At 44.4% G+C, this 14,989-nt stretch overlaps 1 protein-coding gene and 1 pseudogene across 1 annotated transcript; one reads left to right on the top strand and one right to left on the bottom strand.

The window, feature by feature from the left end:
- Positions 1-5,998: 5,998 nt before the first annotated feature.
- Positions 5,999-7,741, bottom strand: LOC123140899 (indole-2-monooxygenase). The gene is made up of 2 exons (XM_044560162.1): positions 6,788-7,741; positions 5,999-6,692 (listed from the first exon to the last, which is right to left on the bottom strand). The coding sequence occupies exons 1-2, from the start codon at positions 7,739-7,741 to the stop codon at positions 6,066-6,068; spliced, it is 1,581 nt and encodes a 526-aa protein (XP_044416097.1). The 3' UTR covers positions 5,999-6,065.
- Positions 7,742-13,496: 5,755 nt separating this feature from the next.
- LOC123142371 (uncharacterized) lies at positions 13,497-14,647 on the top strand (annotated as a pseudogene).
- Positions 14,648-14,989: the final 342 nt, after the last annotated feature.

Below are 14,989 nucleotides of genomic sequence, written 5' to 3'. Positions count from 1 at the left end.
GCCCACCCCCACTTGTCCTCTTCCTCTCGCTACAGGAGACAGGGGGACCGTGGCGGCCATCCGCCGGCCGTGGTCATGCGAGGGGATTGACGAGGCTGTGCGAGGGATTGACCAGATAATTTACTACTATACCCTTTCTACACAAAAATAAATCTTTTAATGAATTTCTCAGATCTAATGGTTAGGAGAAATCGGAGCTGAAGTTATATGAAATTACAACTCGTAACTCGCCAATCATCGTAAAACAACTCCTATTAGCCAATTCTGGAAGTTAGAAACACATCAAATATATAGAAAAAAGGGAGTTGTTCAACTAAACATAGTTATAATGGGTCACCAAAATGTCGAAATGAAGACGCATGTTTCGTTGATGAACATACTGTACCATATTAGAAACTTCAGAATGATCTCTACTCCTAATGGAGCAGTTGGTAGTCTCCGTTCCGGGTTTATTTTCGTCCCATCATTTTCGTCCGGTTTTTTTTCGTCCTCACTCCCACCTCTGACTTATCCACCAGAAACCGAAAAAACCTCCTCCTGAGGCCCCAACCCGCACCCATCCACGTACCAAAAAAATAGACCTACGAAGGTTAACCAACGAAAAAAGACCTACCAAGATTAACCAGCGAAAAAAACCCTAATGGAGGAGTTGGTAGTCCGGCACGGTTTATTTTCAACACTTTCCTAATGACAAAAGATCACGGATCTAACTTTCCTAGCTTAGCCAAATCAACGAATCTCTTTTATAAATGCAATTTGCTTTAGGAAACAAATAATAGATTCTTTCCTACCTTAGCCAAATCAACGGATCTCTTCCATTAATGCAATTTGCTTTAGGAAACAAATAATAGATTCTTTCCTACCTTAACCAAATGAGTGAATTTCTCTCATTAATGCAATTTGCTTTAGGAAATAATTAATAGATTTTCAGGAAACAAATAATGGATTTAATACGGTTTATTTTCAACACTTTCCTAATGACAAAAGATCACGGATCTAACTTTCCTAGCTTAGCCAAATCAACGAATCTCTTTCATAAATGCAATTTGCTTTAGGAAACAAATAATAGATTCTTTCCTACCTTAGCCAAATCAACGGATCTCTTCCATTAATGCAATTTGCTTTAGGAAATAAATAATACATTATTTCCTACCTTAACCAAATCAGTGAATTTCTCTCATTAATGCAATTTGCTTTTGGAAATAAATAATAGATTTTGAGGAAACAAATAATGGATTTAAAGAAATTCATAAGTAAACCATCTCTACTACTTATTAAAGAAGAAAACATGTACATCGCTAAGTGTACCCAACCTAACGTACACATAACAATATAGCTCAATTATAACCACACGATCAGAATCACTTAATTTAATCTAATCCAGAGCCAAAAACGCGCTTAGCAATTTACCTGAGCGGACGAAAACTCTGCCGTACCAAACGTTCCGCGCGCCCCGCGTCGACCCCAGTACATCGTTTCCTAATCCAAGGAAAGGAAAACCCAATCCGATATCGAAAGATCCCTGAATGCAGGTGAGCGACGCGGTCAACACGGGGAGGCAGCGGCATCTCGAGGGAACGGTGATGGCCAAGTTGTGGGCTCCGGCGGGGCTGCTGTGGATCTGGCGGATGGCAGTAGGATCGGGTCGACGACGGACGGCTCCGGCGAGAGTCGGAGGGACGACGGCGGCGGCTCAGCTCCTCCATGGTCTGTTGCGGTTCCAGGGAGAACAGAAGGAAGGGAGGGGAGGAAGGGCACGGCCAGCAGGCTCTCACCTCTCTTACCTCCATGCCGCTGTCGACACGACCCCCGAGCCTAGACCACGACCCATGCGACGGGACCCCGCTGATGCCGGCGGCGGTGCCGGGATCCATGATCTGTTCGACTTCATGTGTTGATCCATCAAGTCCGCACCAGCACTCCGCCGGGCCCGTCAGTGGGATCGGCGTCCGTATCAGCTCCTGCCTCTGCAAGTCAAGGGGTAGGCTGCTCGATCGCATCTCCAAGAGTCCCTCGCCGCCACAACGCCTGCAGTCGCGGACGGCCGTACCTGTCGATGGGAGCGGCTGAGCAGGGGACATCCCGCCGATCCGATGGCGGAAGGCGAGATAATGGGCAAGTCTACCTCGGGTTGAATCTGGACACCAGCGAGCTCCTTGCAGTAAACCAGGTGCTGGACTTTTGCGTTTTGTTTATCAGGTTTGCACTGTGTGAATCACGCCAGTCCGGCTCTCACCCCTCTCTGACCTCCATGCCGCAGTTGGGCGCTCCTCCGAAACAAGATTATCGCGTCCAGGTATACAGTCCGCCACAAAACTCTCCCGTGCAGTGGGCGTACAGAAGGTACCTTCCTCTCCTGATTTTGTATATGGCAGTGTAGTACTATGTGGTTAACTGAAAACGAAGAGTAAGCAAATTAGTTCCTGTCAGAACAACTGTAGCCGGCATCGCCGCCGTCGCTTATGGAGCTCCACACCATTCCCCAATTGTACGAGAGCATGTTCAATCTTCGCCATTCTATACTATGTGCAAATGGTCAACTCTTTTCCAAACAAGAAGATATGAGGATTAGGCATATATGCCCCATAAGGTAGCTATATTCATGTGTTGTAGTGTGGATTATGGTCACGCTCTGTCTTGGACTGCAGATAGCTAGGTTAACAAAAATGGATACTCTGCATATTTTCTGAATTTTTAGTAAGGTCTACATGAATAAGGTTAGCAGTAGTTCTGACTTGGGGCACTGGTTAATTCTTCACATGCAGGAACGTGGAGAGATGGTGGGCTCCAAGCCCATGGTGATTTTATTGTGCTTGCAGCTTGAGATGTACTTGGTCCAAATGAAAATGATCATTTTGAAGGGTTAGTAGATGATGCTCAATGCCATAAACCTGCACCGATCGTCACTCATGTCATCTCATAGAAGTCTATTGAATTTTAATTAACTTTTGCTGTATGCTATCCATGATGTAAGTGGAGATAGGAAGTTCCAAAAAAATCCTGCACAATGGGGATGTGCACCAATGATTTGACAGGATAAGATGTTTGTGAAGTATGAAAAATTATGACCTAAGCAAAACTTTTATTTACATATATTCATACATACTTTGAATTTTAGAAACATGCATTGCACGTATATAGTTAGATCTTAATTTTCTTTATTATTCAAAATGCTTGTACCCACTAGATTTCATTTTTTTTACCTTGAAGGTGTATTATATTACTATAATTTGGAATCCACCTTTATCCTCCACTTCTATTTTTCCTAGGCAACTTCGCATGGAATTAGGATCACTTAATAAGGTTCTGGTTTCTTTTTCAAATTCACTTGCTTTATGCATGAACCTATTATAGATTTGTTGGTGTTGATTTGCAGTAAGAGCAAATGTAATATTGTTCTCATCAATTTCTTTCATAGCATGTGTAATGCGTTATAACATCAGTTTCATTGGATTGGAAAAGGTGATAAACATGCAACCATTCTTACTCGATGATATGAATACTTCAGGAGCAACAGTGGCATTTGTTTGCACATTAGTATTCCATTGTGTAGTAAAGGATATGGTCTGGTAGTCATTCTTTATCGTTATAGTTACTGTCAAATGGTGGAATATTGCTGCCTAGCAGCTCTGGTTCATGTGTGTGTGAAAAACAATGTAAAATCATTTTTGTTGCTGTAGAATCTCATGAGTCATATGAAAAAGAAGGCTAGGATATTTATATTTTTTAATTGTTCAGCTGCTTGTGTTACAGATCTGGGCATACCTTTTGTTTGAGATAAATTTGGGCATAAATTGTCACAAATAAATGGGTGGCGTTGGGTCAAGGTTCAGGAACCCAGGGGGATCATGCTTCTTTTGAGCTACATGGGGAGAATTATATCCATGTATTAGGAAAACTAGGTGCCCGCTTAAACGGAAAAAATACAACTCTTGCTGACCGGGAGCTTCATGGTAGTGGCTAGAATTTAATCAGAGATCCATGTACAGGTTGATTGTTATGAAACCATGCGATGGAATCTTGATGTTGACAATGTCCAGAAATCTGATTCGTCAGAGACAAAATCCAACCTTAATTCCCCCATTCAGATCATAAAATATTGGGGTTAGCAGTTTGCGATGTAAGATGGGTTGAGATCTGCTATACGTTAACTTTCTTTTGTTCAAATGTTTTCTTTTGTTTTGAAACCTTAATGTTTTCTGTTGTGGGGTGACAATGTCTGGGTTTATGCTAACAAGCAAGAAAAAAGTTACATGCAATGAGTTCCCAATCTTGAAATCTTGAAATATTGAAGCATATCTTGGAACGACGGAGTTCCCAATCTTCATGGTAGATGATGGGACACTGGATGCTGAAGTTGCTTATTGTCTCGCATAGAACAGTAGCATGTCCTTATTTTTTGCTATGTTTTGCCCATGTTGATTACGATGGCATTGTTTTGAACATTCTATCTGTGTTGATAAAAAAGGAGATGATTTGGTATGCCCTCCTTGCAGAGGATCGAGCCTGGTCGGTTGGTTCTTGGTTGGGTGTTGTTGAGACGATCCAAGCCACCAGCAATTCGAGCTTGTCTTCATGGTGTGTAATTATATTTAGGTAGACAAAATCCCTTGATGATAGCCCAAAAAGAAGATTCGGCGTGACATGGAGATAAAGTGTTGCGTGCGGCAGGAAAGAGACAAACATATTCAGAAATCCAAACCACCAGGATGACAGTTGCGAGATGGCGATTGGATGGTGCTGACACATCTTGCTAGCGAGGAGGCTGTTTGCCGAAATTGGACTTTGGATTGTTATAAAATTTCAGTTTAGACCAATTCTTGTTAAACATAACATGTTATTGTGACAACTATTATGAAAAAAATTGATTTAGATAATCAAAATGATGAAGAAATTCCTAAACTTACGTGCGTTGCACGTGCACCCTTTCCAATTTGAAGGGCTGCTTATCGGTTTTAAATCTTGAAGTTTGCACGGTCACTAATATGACCATGCTATTTTAGAGTGATAACCTTCATTTCAGGCAGTAATGAAACTTGAAATGCCAGTTGACTAACAGTAATAAACACCAAGAATACTGGTTGATGTTAATGGGAATTATGATTAGCGATGATTCATTTTATGCTCTGGTGGAACGGTCAAGCCGGTTTGCACGGTGAGTATTGTCCGTTACTTATTTTCATACTAACTACATATATTGTTTGTGCAGGATGGATATGAGTTGAGAAAGCAGTTTTTATTATACTTGCTAAAACATCGTGGGAATGAAGCTAAAGACAACTTTCCGTATATTGTGAAAGAATTTCTTAAGCGTATAACCTAGATATTAATAATTTTATAATAGATGTTTAGTTGGAACTCCATTAAGTTTGTTACATGGACATGCCGTTAATTTTTCTTTTTGGCAATTTACATTGCAAAAATGTACTTTAATTATTAAATAATTGTGTCTGTGTTATATTGTCCGTACGTGTGAAATTTAACATGCATTATCTTTATATAACTCTAGCAAACTATTTCAAGAGCCCGTGGCAACGCACGGGCATTGTACTAGTAATAATGAGGACCCAGTAGCCGCTGTGCAAATGAGATCAAAGGAAAGTTACATGGATGTAGGCATAAAGAAAGGTAAACATTTTGACAATACAAATTACAAAAAGACTTAGATGTGAATAGGGCATGAGTATGTAGTCCTTGTCCTTACGAAGGATGAACGAGTCAACGAAGTACAGTTCCACAACCTCTTTGACCTATTCACTCCAGACATTGCCCAAGTTATTAAAGAGATATATATTGAGTACTCCAACCATTTTCCTATCTACAGACGTGCACTTTTTGAGTTGGCAGAGGCCCCATAACCTCATGAGAGGCATAAGACATTGACCATGTTAAATGTGGCGCCTTCGAAAGTGATGTTGAAAAAACTTCATCCGACGACACTAGACAAAAACCATAGTATTTTGTGACACCTGCACCATACATCTAAATATTACCGGCATACAAAAATAACACTCTTAAGTACTCTGATAGCATCTATACCCATACAAATGCATGGAAACTATATATTATTCATGATTAACATCTCGTGTTGTTGGGACTAGAAATAGCTTCTCCTTCCGGTGTATCGTCATTCCAAACACCTCTGACATATCAAGGTCCTTATGCTGCATTCCACCCAGGAGCTCCCAATCAAAGCAATAGGCAAGGTTGGCGAGCATAATCTCCACGGACGCCATGCCAAAGTTTATCCCGGGACATATCCTTCGCCCGGCTCCAAACGGCAGGATCCCGAAATCCCTCCCCTTGTACTCGGGGGACGCGACGTCCTCGAATCTCTCAGGGATGAACTCTTCCGCATCCTCCCACGACCCAGGGTCTCTGCCGATAGCCCACACATTGATGATGACGCGGGTTTCTGCGGGGACCGTGTAGCCGTTGATGATGCACCTGTCCACGGAGAAGTGCGGGAGGAGGAGGGGCAATGGCGGGTGTAGCCGGAGCGTCTCCTTCAAGACAGCCTTTAGGTAGGGCATGCCGCCCAAGTCGTCCTCCATGACCATTGGTTGGCCCTTGGGTGTCTTGTCCCTCACCTCGGCTTGGAGTTTGGCCATGAGGTGTGGCTTTCGCATGAGCTCCGCCATGGCGAACTCTAGGACTACGTATGACGTGTCTGTCCCAGCTACAAACATGTCCTGCATCCATGGATTCGATCTAATTAAATATATGGTGAACATTAAGAAGTGGTAGATAGTGCAAAGAAATTCTCTTGGAATCAAGTATTACGTACCACCAAAATGGCCTTGATATGCTGCCTAGTGAGACCGTACTCGTGTTGACGAGCAAGGAGAACATCCACGAAGTCTGCCTCCTCATCTTCTTCTTGCTGCAGCGATGCAGCTTTGCTGGCATGGTCGTCGATGATCCTGTCGAGCAGCCCGTCCCACCTCTTCCTCAGCCGAGTCATCTTGGGGAACAGCACCCGCGCCAGAGCGTCCACCTTGGCCAGGCTCGGGAAGTAATCCTGCGGGTTGAACCCGCCAAACGCGGCGACGTTGCCGTCGATCACCTCCCGGAACAGCTCGTTCCGCCCTTCCTCCCGGAAGAACTTGCCCGACACGGCGCGGCACGCGATGTCGTTGGTGAAGGTGGCGAGCAGCGTGGACACGTCCACAGAGGCACCGGCGGCCGCGGCGTCGCCGATCTTGGCCATGGCCAGGCGCGCCTCTTCCTCGCGGCCGGCGCGGAGCGAGAGCACCTTCCTGGCGCTGAGCAGGTGCGTGGTGACCAGCCGCCTCAGCTGGCGCCAGAACTCGCCGTAGGGGGCGAAGGCGATGTCGGAGCCGTCGAGGAGCGCGTCGGCGAACGCGTTCTGCGGGCGTGACGCGAAGACGTGGTCGTGCGTGCGCAGGACCGCCTCCGCGGCGCCCGGGGTGGTGACCACGAGGTTGCGCACCTGGCCCAGGTGAAGGAGCAGGAGCCCGCCGTCGCCGTGCTGGGCGGTGAGCGCCGCGAGGGAGACGTGGGGGTCGGTGCCGATGAGGTGGAGGTGGCCGATGAGAGGGAGCTTGCTCGGAGGCGAAGGAAGGGGGCGCTCTTCGCCATGGCCTGCCGGCGCAGCTTGCTCGATGGCCGGTCTCGTTCTTGTTGTTGCCGAGTAGTAGAGGAGGAGGAGAGGGACGAGCAGGAGATAGAGCGATAGTGCTTGTGGAGATGAGAGTGCTGCCACTAGCTGAGCCGCCATGGTGACAAAGATGTGGATGTGCATGAACTGGTAAAAGTTTGCATTTTATAGCTCGCTGATGGAGAATTAGCGAGTGGAACCAACCAAACCAATATTTCAGGAAAAGAAAAACAATAATTCAGGAAGATGCCTACGAAGAATCATTAGCCAGGAAGCTTATAGCAGCCAGGCAATTTGACTTCCCATTTGGATAAAACAGATAAGGTGACCTGCCCATGCAATATTTATGTCAGTGATGACGGGATGTGGTTTGGACTTTGCGGCTTCTCCCTGTCCCAACGATTACTCGCCGGAGCTGGATTTATCGACGTGACTGATGGGCACCGGCGGCGGTACCAGGAGGCAATCATTTGTTAAAAAACAAAAAGTTAGAAAACTTAGGAGTCAACTCGTGTTAGCAGCCCTGTGATATTTATTTATTTCTTTTGTGTCTACCTTGTGATATTTTTCTACTCACCACGATCAAAAATATTAGGTATACAAGATGATATCTCACGTGTTTCTTTTTTTTTAAGGTGAAAGGGAGTTTTATTTCAAAGTTACATTGCAGAGGTGAGAATTCCTCAGTGTATGGAGGCCCTTTGTGTCGCCGAATAGCCCCTCCGGAACCCTAGCCCCCGTCTCGATCGTTCCCCCCTCAATCCCCATCGTTCCCCTTCCTCTCTGGACCGAATCGAGCTCGTGAGATCTCACAGTGATTGCTGCCCCGTCGTCGTTGTCACGGCCACTGGTGTCTCCGGCGTGCGGGAGGGCATCTAGGAGCTCCACCGCCCTTGACTTCCTCCGTTCAGGACGCCTCATCAGTCCGGGGAGCCGCGTAGCCGACGCGGTCTTCTTCTTCTTCCTATGACCGCCGCATCTCGCCGTCATCCTCGACCTCCTCCGGCTGCCCCGAGTCGCCTCCAACCTCCGCTATGAGGCCCCGCACATTTACCCATCTCGTTCATGTTGTTTCCGTCGCCGTAGATGTCATAGCCGCCGCGGTCAACTTCACACTTGTCACGCACGCGGCTGTGTCTCGTGCGCGCCGTCCCTGGGAGCCCCGCGCCGGCCACGCCCTTGTTCGCCAACCCGCACCGCCGCGCGCATGCCCTCGCTCGCCGCCGCTCCCGCCTACTGCTGCTGCTGCTTTTGCTTTGCTGCTATTGCTACTGCTTTGCTGGTACTCTTGCCGCTGCTGTTGCTTCTTGCTGAGCACCAGCCGCCGTTCTTGCCGATTGCCGCAGCTGGCACTGGTGCCTGCTGTCGATGCTGCGCTGCTGGCTCTGCTTGGCTGCTCTGCTCCTGCTCTACTACTGTGCTGCTCGCTGCTCCTGCGCTATGCCTCGGCCATAGCCATGGCCGAGAGATGTGTGTTGTGCGTGTGTGTGGCCGGGTAGTGCTACTGCCAGGCGAGGCCATCCCAATTAGTTGGGCTAATTTGTTTTACTTAGGGGTTAATTAGTGTTAGGTCAACTAATGTGTCCATGGCAGGTGGACCCACTGTTAATTAAAGTGCTAAGTTAATTAAAAAATATCTAAGTCCATGACAACTGGGCCCCGCTTGCACTATTCCCCTTTGACTGGTCAACGTTGACTGCTGACTAAGCAGTCAACTGGGCCCCATTGTCAGCCACACATGTGCACTGCTGGGTACGCTCACTGTGTACCCATAGCATTTTGTCCTTTATTTCCGAATTAAATTAAATTCCGATATATTGCTAAAATTTTGAAAAATCCTAGAAAATAATCCGTAGGTCGGATGAAAATACTTTGTGCATGAAAGTTGCTTAGAAAGACGAGACGAATAGGAATATGCAGTCCGTTCATCCGCCACATGTCCCTAGCATAGCGAACATGCAACAATACACCTTCGTTTTATCTGCCCGAAAACGTCAAACACCGGGAATACTTCCCTGAATGTTTTCCCCCTTCACCAGTAGCACCTAGTACCACGTTAGGGCACACTTAGCATCGCTTAATGTCATGTCATGCATCGATATGCATCTGTTTGCATTGTATTCATTGTTTCTTCCCCCTCTTCTCTCCGGTAAACTACGAGACGGACATCGCTGCTGTCCCGATCGACTACGTTGTTGACGACCCCTCCTTGCCGAGCAACCAGGCAAGCCCCCCTTGATCAACCCCATATCGCCTATTCCTTCCCTCTACAGCTTGCATTAGAATAGTGTAGCATGTTACTGCTTTCGGTTGATCCTATTCTGCTGCATAGCCTGTTATTGTTGCTACAGTTGTTATCCTTATCTGCAATCCTAAATGCTTAGTATAGGATGCTAGTATTCCATCAGTGACCCTACATTCTTGTCCGTTTGCTACGCTATATTATCGGGCCGTGGTCACTTCGGGACGTAATCACGGGTATGTACATGCTACACTATTATACATGATACATGGTGGTGACTAAAGTCGGGTCGGCTCGTAGAGTACCCGCAAGCGATTCCGATGACACTACAAGAAATATGTTAACTTGTGACCTTCTCTCAGTGACCCCGGCTGAATTGGTCATAAATCCACGGCTATTTCGCTTGGAAAGGCTCAAACCCTGAACTTGCCTTACACCAAATGGTCATAAAGCGGACAAGAGTGGTCAACGACCTTATTTCTACCTGATTACGACCAATATAAATGGTCATGAGGTTGTGAACGTGGATGCATTGGTACTTAAGGTGTCGCTCAAGGTGGGCTTGGGCCTCGGTGGAACGAGGCCACCTTCTCTCTTTAAAAAAAAATCTATGTGCCATGTAGGCCTCGGCCCATCCAGGAAGAAATGTGGGATGCCCTCATGTTACTAAAAAAGACATATATTCGGCCCAACGAAAATGGGAAAACAACAAGTTTTTCATGTATTTAAAATTTTCTAACCAATATCAACAATGTTTTATATGTATACAAAAATGTACAATGTGTAAAAAAATATAGACATCAAAACGTATGTATGAAAAGATGTTTTTTTGTTACGAATATATGAAAATATGTTAATCATGTATTTGAAAAAAGTTAAACATATATAAACAATATGTACAGTGTGTCTTAAAAAATATAGGCATGTGTTCAAAATATTATACATAAAAATATTTATAAAAAATGTTAATGGTGTAACTAAAAAGCGTTTAATATCTATAAAAAATGTTTCTAGTGTACACAAATTTGTTCATTAAATGTGGTCTAATGTTCTTGAAAAATGGAGAAGTTATTTACAAAAAATATTTGTTAGGTTCTTCACAAAAAAACTCATTTTGGAAACTCAAAAAATGAAAAATGAATATGCGGAAATTTGTCTTTTTCATGAGAGGTGGATCAAAAACTTTTTACATCCAACCATTTGGTCAATTGTACATTAAATATGGCCTAGTATTTTAGAAAAGTTGATTTGGTCCAATTTTGCAACAAATATATGGTAGGTTCTTCACAAAAAACCTCATTTGGGCACTAAAAAATGGAAAATTGATTTTTTATCCAAATAAAATAAAAACTCCCTTAGGAAACATTGTTCTTCATTGCGAGATGCACCCTTGTGCACTATATGAGATCATTTGGACAAACTATGCCATGATTTTTTTATGCCCGTTTCAAAATGCGGTCAAAACGGTGGGCATGACCGTTCCTAGCTAGTGGTTGAATCTTGGAAAACTTTTGGTGTTTCTCTGATTAAATAGATACTTTTGTACCTAAAATGATTTTTGAGAAAAATAAATAGCAAACTATGAGGCAACTGCAGTTCAAATTTGACTCGCTTCCAGCTGAATCGGCGGAAATTTGTTTTTTTCACCAGAGGTGGATCGAATCTTTTGACACCAAACCATTTGGTCAATGGTGCATTAAATATGGCCTAATATTTTAGAAAAATGATTTGGCCCAATTTTGCAACAAATATATTGTAGCTCCTTCACAAAAAAACTCATTCCGGGCATTCAAAAAATGGAAAATGGATTTTCGTCGAAACAAAATGAAAACTCCCTTAGGCAACATTGTTTGTTGTTTCAAGATGCACCATTGTGCATAATACGAGATCATTTGAACAAACTGTGCCATGAATGTGGCCATAAGATTGATCATTAGGCTTGAAAGCCATAAATCTTCACACAAGATAGCTCATTTATGAGAATATTTTTTAAAACAATTGCCGTATTACAAGTTTATTATTTTTTCTGGCAACTTGGGCACATATGCGAAGGTTTTCCAATTTTTTGATTTTCTTTGAATTTTTTATGCCCGTTTCAAAATGCGATCAAAACGGCGGGCATGACCGTTCCTAGCTAGTGGTTGAATCATGGAAATTTTTTGGTGTTTCTATGATTAAATAGATATTTATGTACCTAGAAATGATTTTTTGGAAAAATAAAGAGCAAACTATGAGGCAGTTGCAGTTCAAATGTGACCCGCTTCCAGCTGAATCGGCATAAATTTGTCTTTTTCACCAGAGGTGGATCAAGGCTTTTGACACCCAACCATTTGGTCAATTGTGCATTAAATATGGCCTAGTATTTTATAAAATTGATTTGGTCCAATTTTGCAACAAATATATGGTAGGTCCTTCACACAAAAAAAACTCATTTTGGGCACTCAAAAAATGGAAAATGAATTTTCCGTGCAAAGAAAATGAAAACTCCCTTAGGCAACATTGTTTGTCATTCCAATATACACCCTCGTGCACAATATTACATCATTTGAACAGGCTATGCCATAATATTGATCATCTAGCTTGAAAGCCATTTATCTCCACATATGATAGCTCGTTTCTGAGAACACTTTTTAAAAATAATTGACGTACTACAATTTTATTATTTTTCTGAGAACCTGGCCTCATATAATGACACATTGCGAAGGTTTTCCAATTTTTTGTTTTTCTTGAATTTTTCATGCCCGTTCCAAAATGCGGTCAAAACGGCGGGCATGACCGTTCCTAGGTTGAGGTTCAATCTTGGAAAACTTTTGGTGTTTCTCTGATTATAGATACTTATGTACCTAGAAAAGATTTTTGGAAAAAATAAAGAGCAAACTATGAGGCATTTGCAATTCAAATTTGACCCGCTTCCAACTGAATCGGCAAAAAATTGTCTTTTTCACCAGAAGTGGATAAAAACTTTTGACACCCAACCGTTTGGTCAATTGTACATTAAATATGTCCTAGGTTCTATAAAATTAATTTGGTACAATTTTGCAACAAATATATTATAGGTCCTTCACAAAAAAACTCAGTTTGGACACTAAAAAATGATTAAAAATAGCTAGAAAGATCAGAAATGCATACAAATTGGCGCTCATCCATAAAATGTGGTCTAACTTGAGTGAAAATTTGTATGATGCCCTTTTGCAAATTATTTTTGATAGCTGTTTCACAAAATAGCTCTATCTTTAGTACTTGGAAATTATTTTAAATCACAGATTCTCGGACCAATCAGAACACTTCTCACGGATCACCCACTTTATGTGGTCTGAACCGTCCACACCAGGCGAATCCAACGTCTCTCACTCACCTCTCAGCAGGCCAACCCAAACCCTAACTCCCCTCCTCTCCCCTCTCTCCCCCGATTCAGATCCACTCACAGCCGCCACCTACCTCCCGCCGCCCACGGCCGCGCGCCACCATACTCCGCTACCCGCGCCCGTAGGACACAAACCCCACGCCGCTCTTCCTCCGCCCGCCGACCCACCCCGTCCCTGATGCCTCACTCGCCGCGCTCGTCCCGCCCTCGGCGCCGCACCTCCACTACCACCTTCACTAGCTCCTCGCCTCCGCCTCCGCCTCGGGCGGATGGCCGACAGCGACGCCGAGAGCCACGGGCCACCACCGACGTGAGGAGGGGGATCTTCGACCGCCTGCGGGCCGCCAGCAACCAGGAGGCGCTCTCTGACCCCTTCTTCGACCGTGCGCTCGAGGACCACTACGAGTGCCTCCCGTCCAGCTACTACATCGACCTCGACGTGAACAAGGCCGACGACGTGCTGCTGCACTGCCGGATCCTCGCAGAGTGTGCCGCGGACCCCGACGAGATCCACCCACCCTCTTCCTCTCCCCTGCGTCTGCGCCGTCGTCTGTCCCCGAGGTACCCCGCCCGAACGCCCCCCGTCAGTTCTCTTCTTCGTGGCTGGATCAACACGATGCGTTCCTGACATTTTTTCTCTCCGTCTTTGTGGTTGGGCAGATGGAGAGGGTGCTCAAGGATGATGCCATCCAGGAGAAGGGCGAGCGCGCCAGGATGGTAACCACCCCCTCCCATCTGATCTGCTTGCTTTCCTTCTTGGTCTCACTAGGTCGGTTTGTTCGTCCGTTGGTTCGATGGCACTGCTGCAATTGTGTGCAATTAGTTTATACTGAATAAGTGTCACTTGCAACTTTTGGTGAGATTCTTGATCATAACTGAACAATTGATGTGTTTATATTGTTGTGTGGTATCGTTTGACTATATTTTGAATACCTTGCAATTTGTTTCTATCGTTGCATGGTATGCTTGACTGAACACTTGATATGTTGTTAGGTGATGTATCAAATAGACCAATACTAGAAAATCGAGTAGAGATCACACAAAAAAGAAGCAAGTGCAGGTCCAACAGGAGAATCAACTAGAAAACATCAAAACACAATTTTTTCCCAAAAGATTCCGCAAGTAAAAGACATTCTTTCTCCTAAAGATTATTACTTTAGTCCACATACATAATGCCATTCTCTTATATTTTGCTTGTTTCAGGTTTCTCAAATGGCATCCTATTGATAATCCTATGTATGCAGATGGAGGTTGTTCGTAAAGTTCTAAAGAAGCAACCATCACAGCCGGTGGCAATCGTCACATGTAGAAGGTATTACATCTTCTTAGAATTCTTGAATATTACACTAAAGTATAATGAACTACCTCTTGCAAAAATTAGACCTTATTTTCCTGGTTGTTTGGAATGAATGCTAGATAATACTAGGGCCAACTCTCCTGTTTGTTTTTGTTCTTCAAGAGCTATTCTCATGCTATCTGAATAAGCCTACTTGATCATGTTAGTCCCTTACTGCCAGCATTTGTTCTGCGGTCCATCTTGCTGAAAATGGAAGCGTATTAAGCCATTTCTGCAATGCTTTAGTGGTTCTGCATGCCTTTAAAATAGGGTAAATGTTGAGGATGTAGACCTTAGAGTCACCCGCCAGGAGGGGCCGGGTTACTCTAATGGTCATTGCCAGAAGCCCGACGCCAAGCTTAAAGACGGTGGGCCGAAGATGGGTTTAAGACCCGGATATGGCTTAAGGCCCGTAGTTACAATCAT

Source organism: Triticum aestivum, chromosome 6D (genome assembly GCF_018294505.1).
Source record: "Triticum aestivum cultivar Chinese Spring chromosome 6D, IWGSC CS RefSeq v2.1, whole genome shotgun sequence".
Taxonomy (NCBI): domain Eukaryota; kingdom Viridiplantae; phylum Streptophyta; class Magnoliopsida; order Poales; family Poaceae; genus Triticum; species Triticum aestivum.
This window is presented reverse-complemented; position numbering and strand designations above follow the sequence as displayed.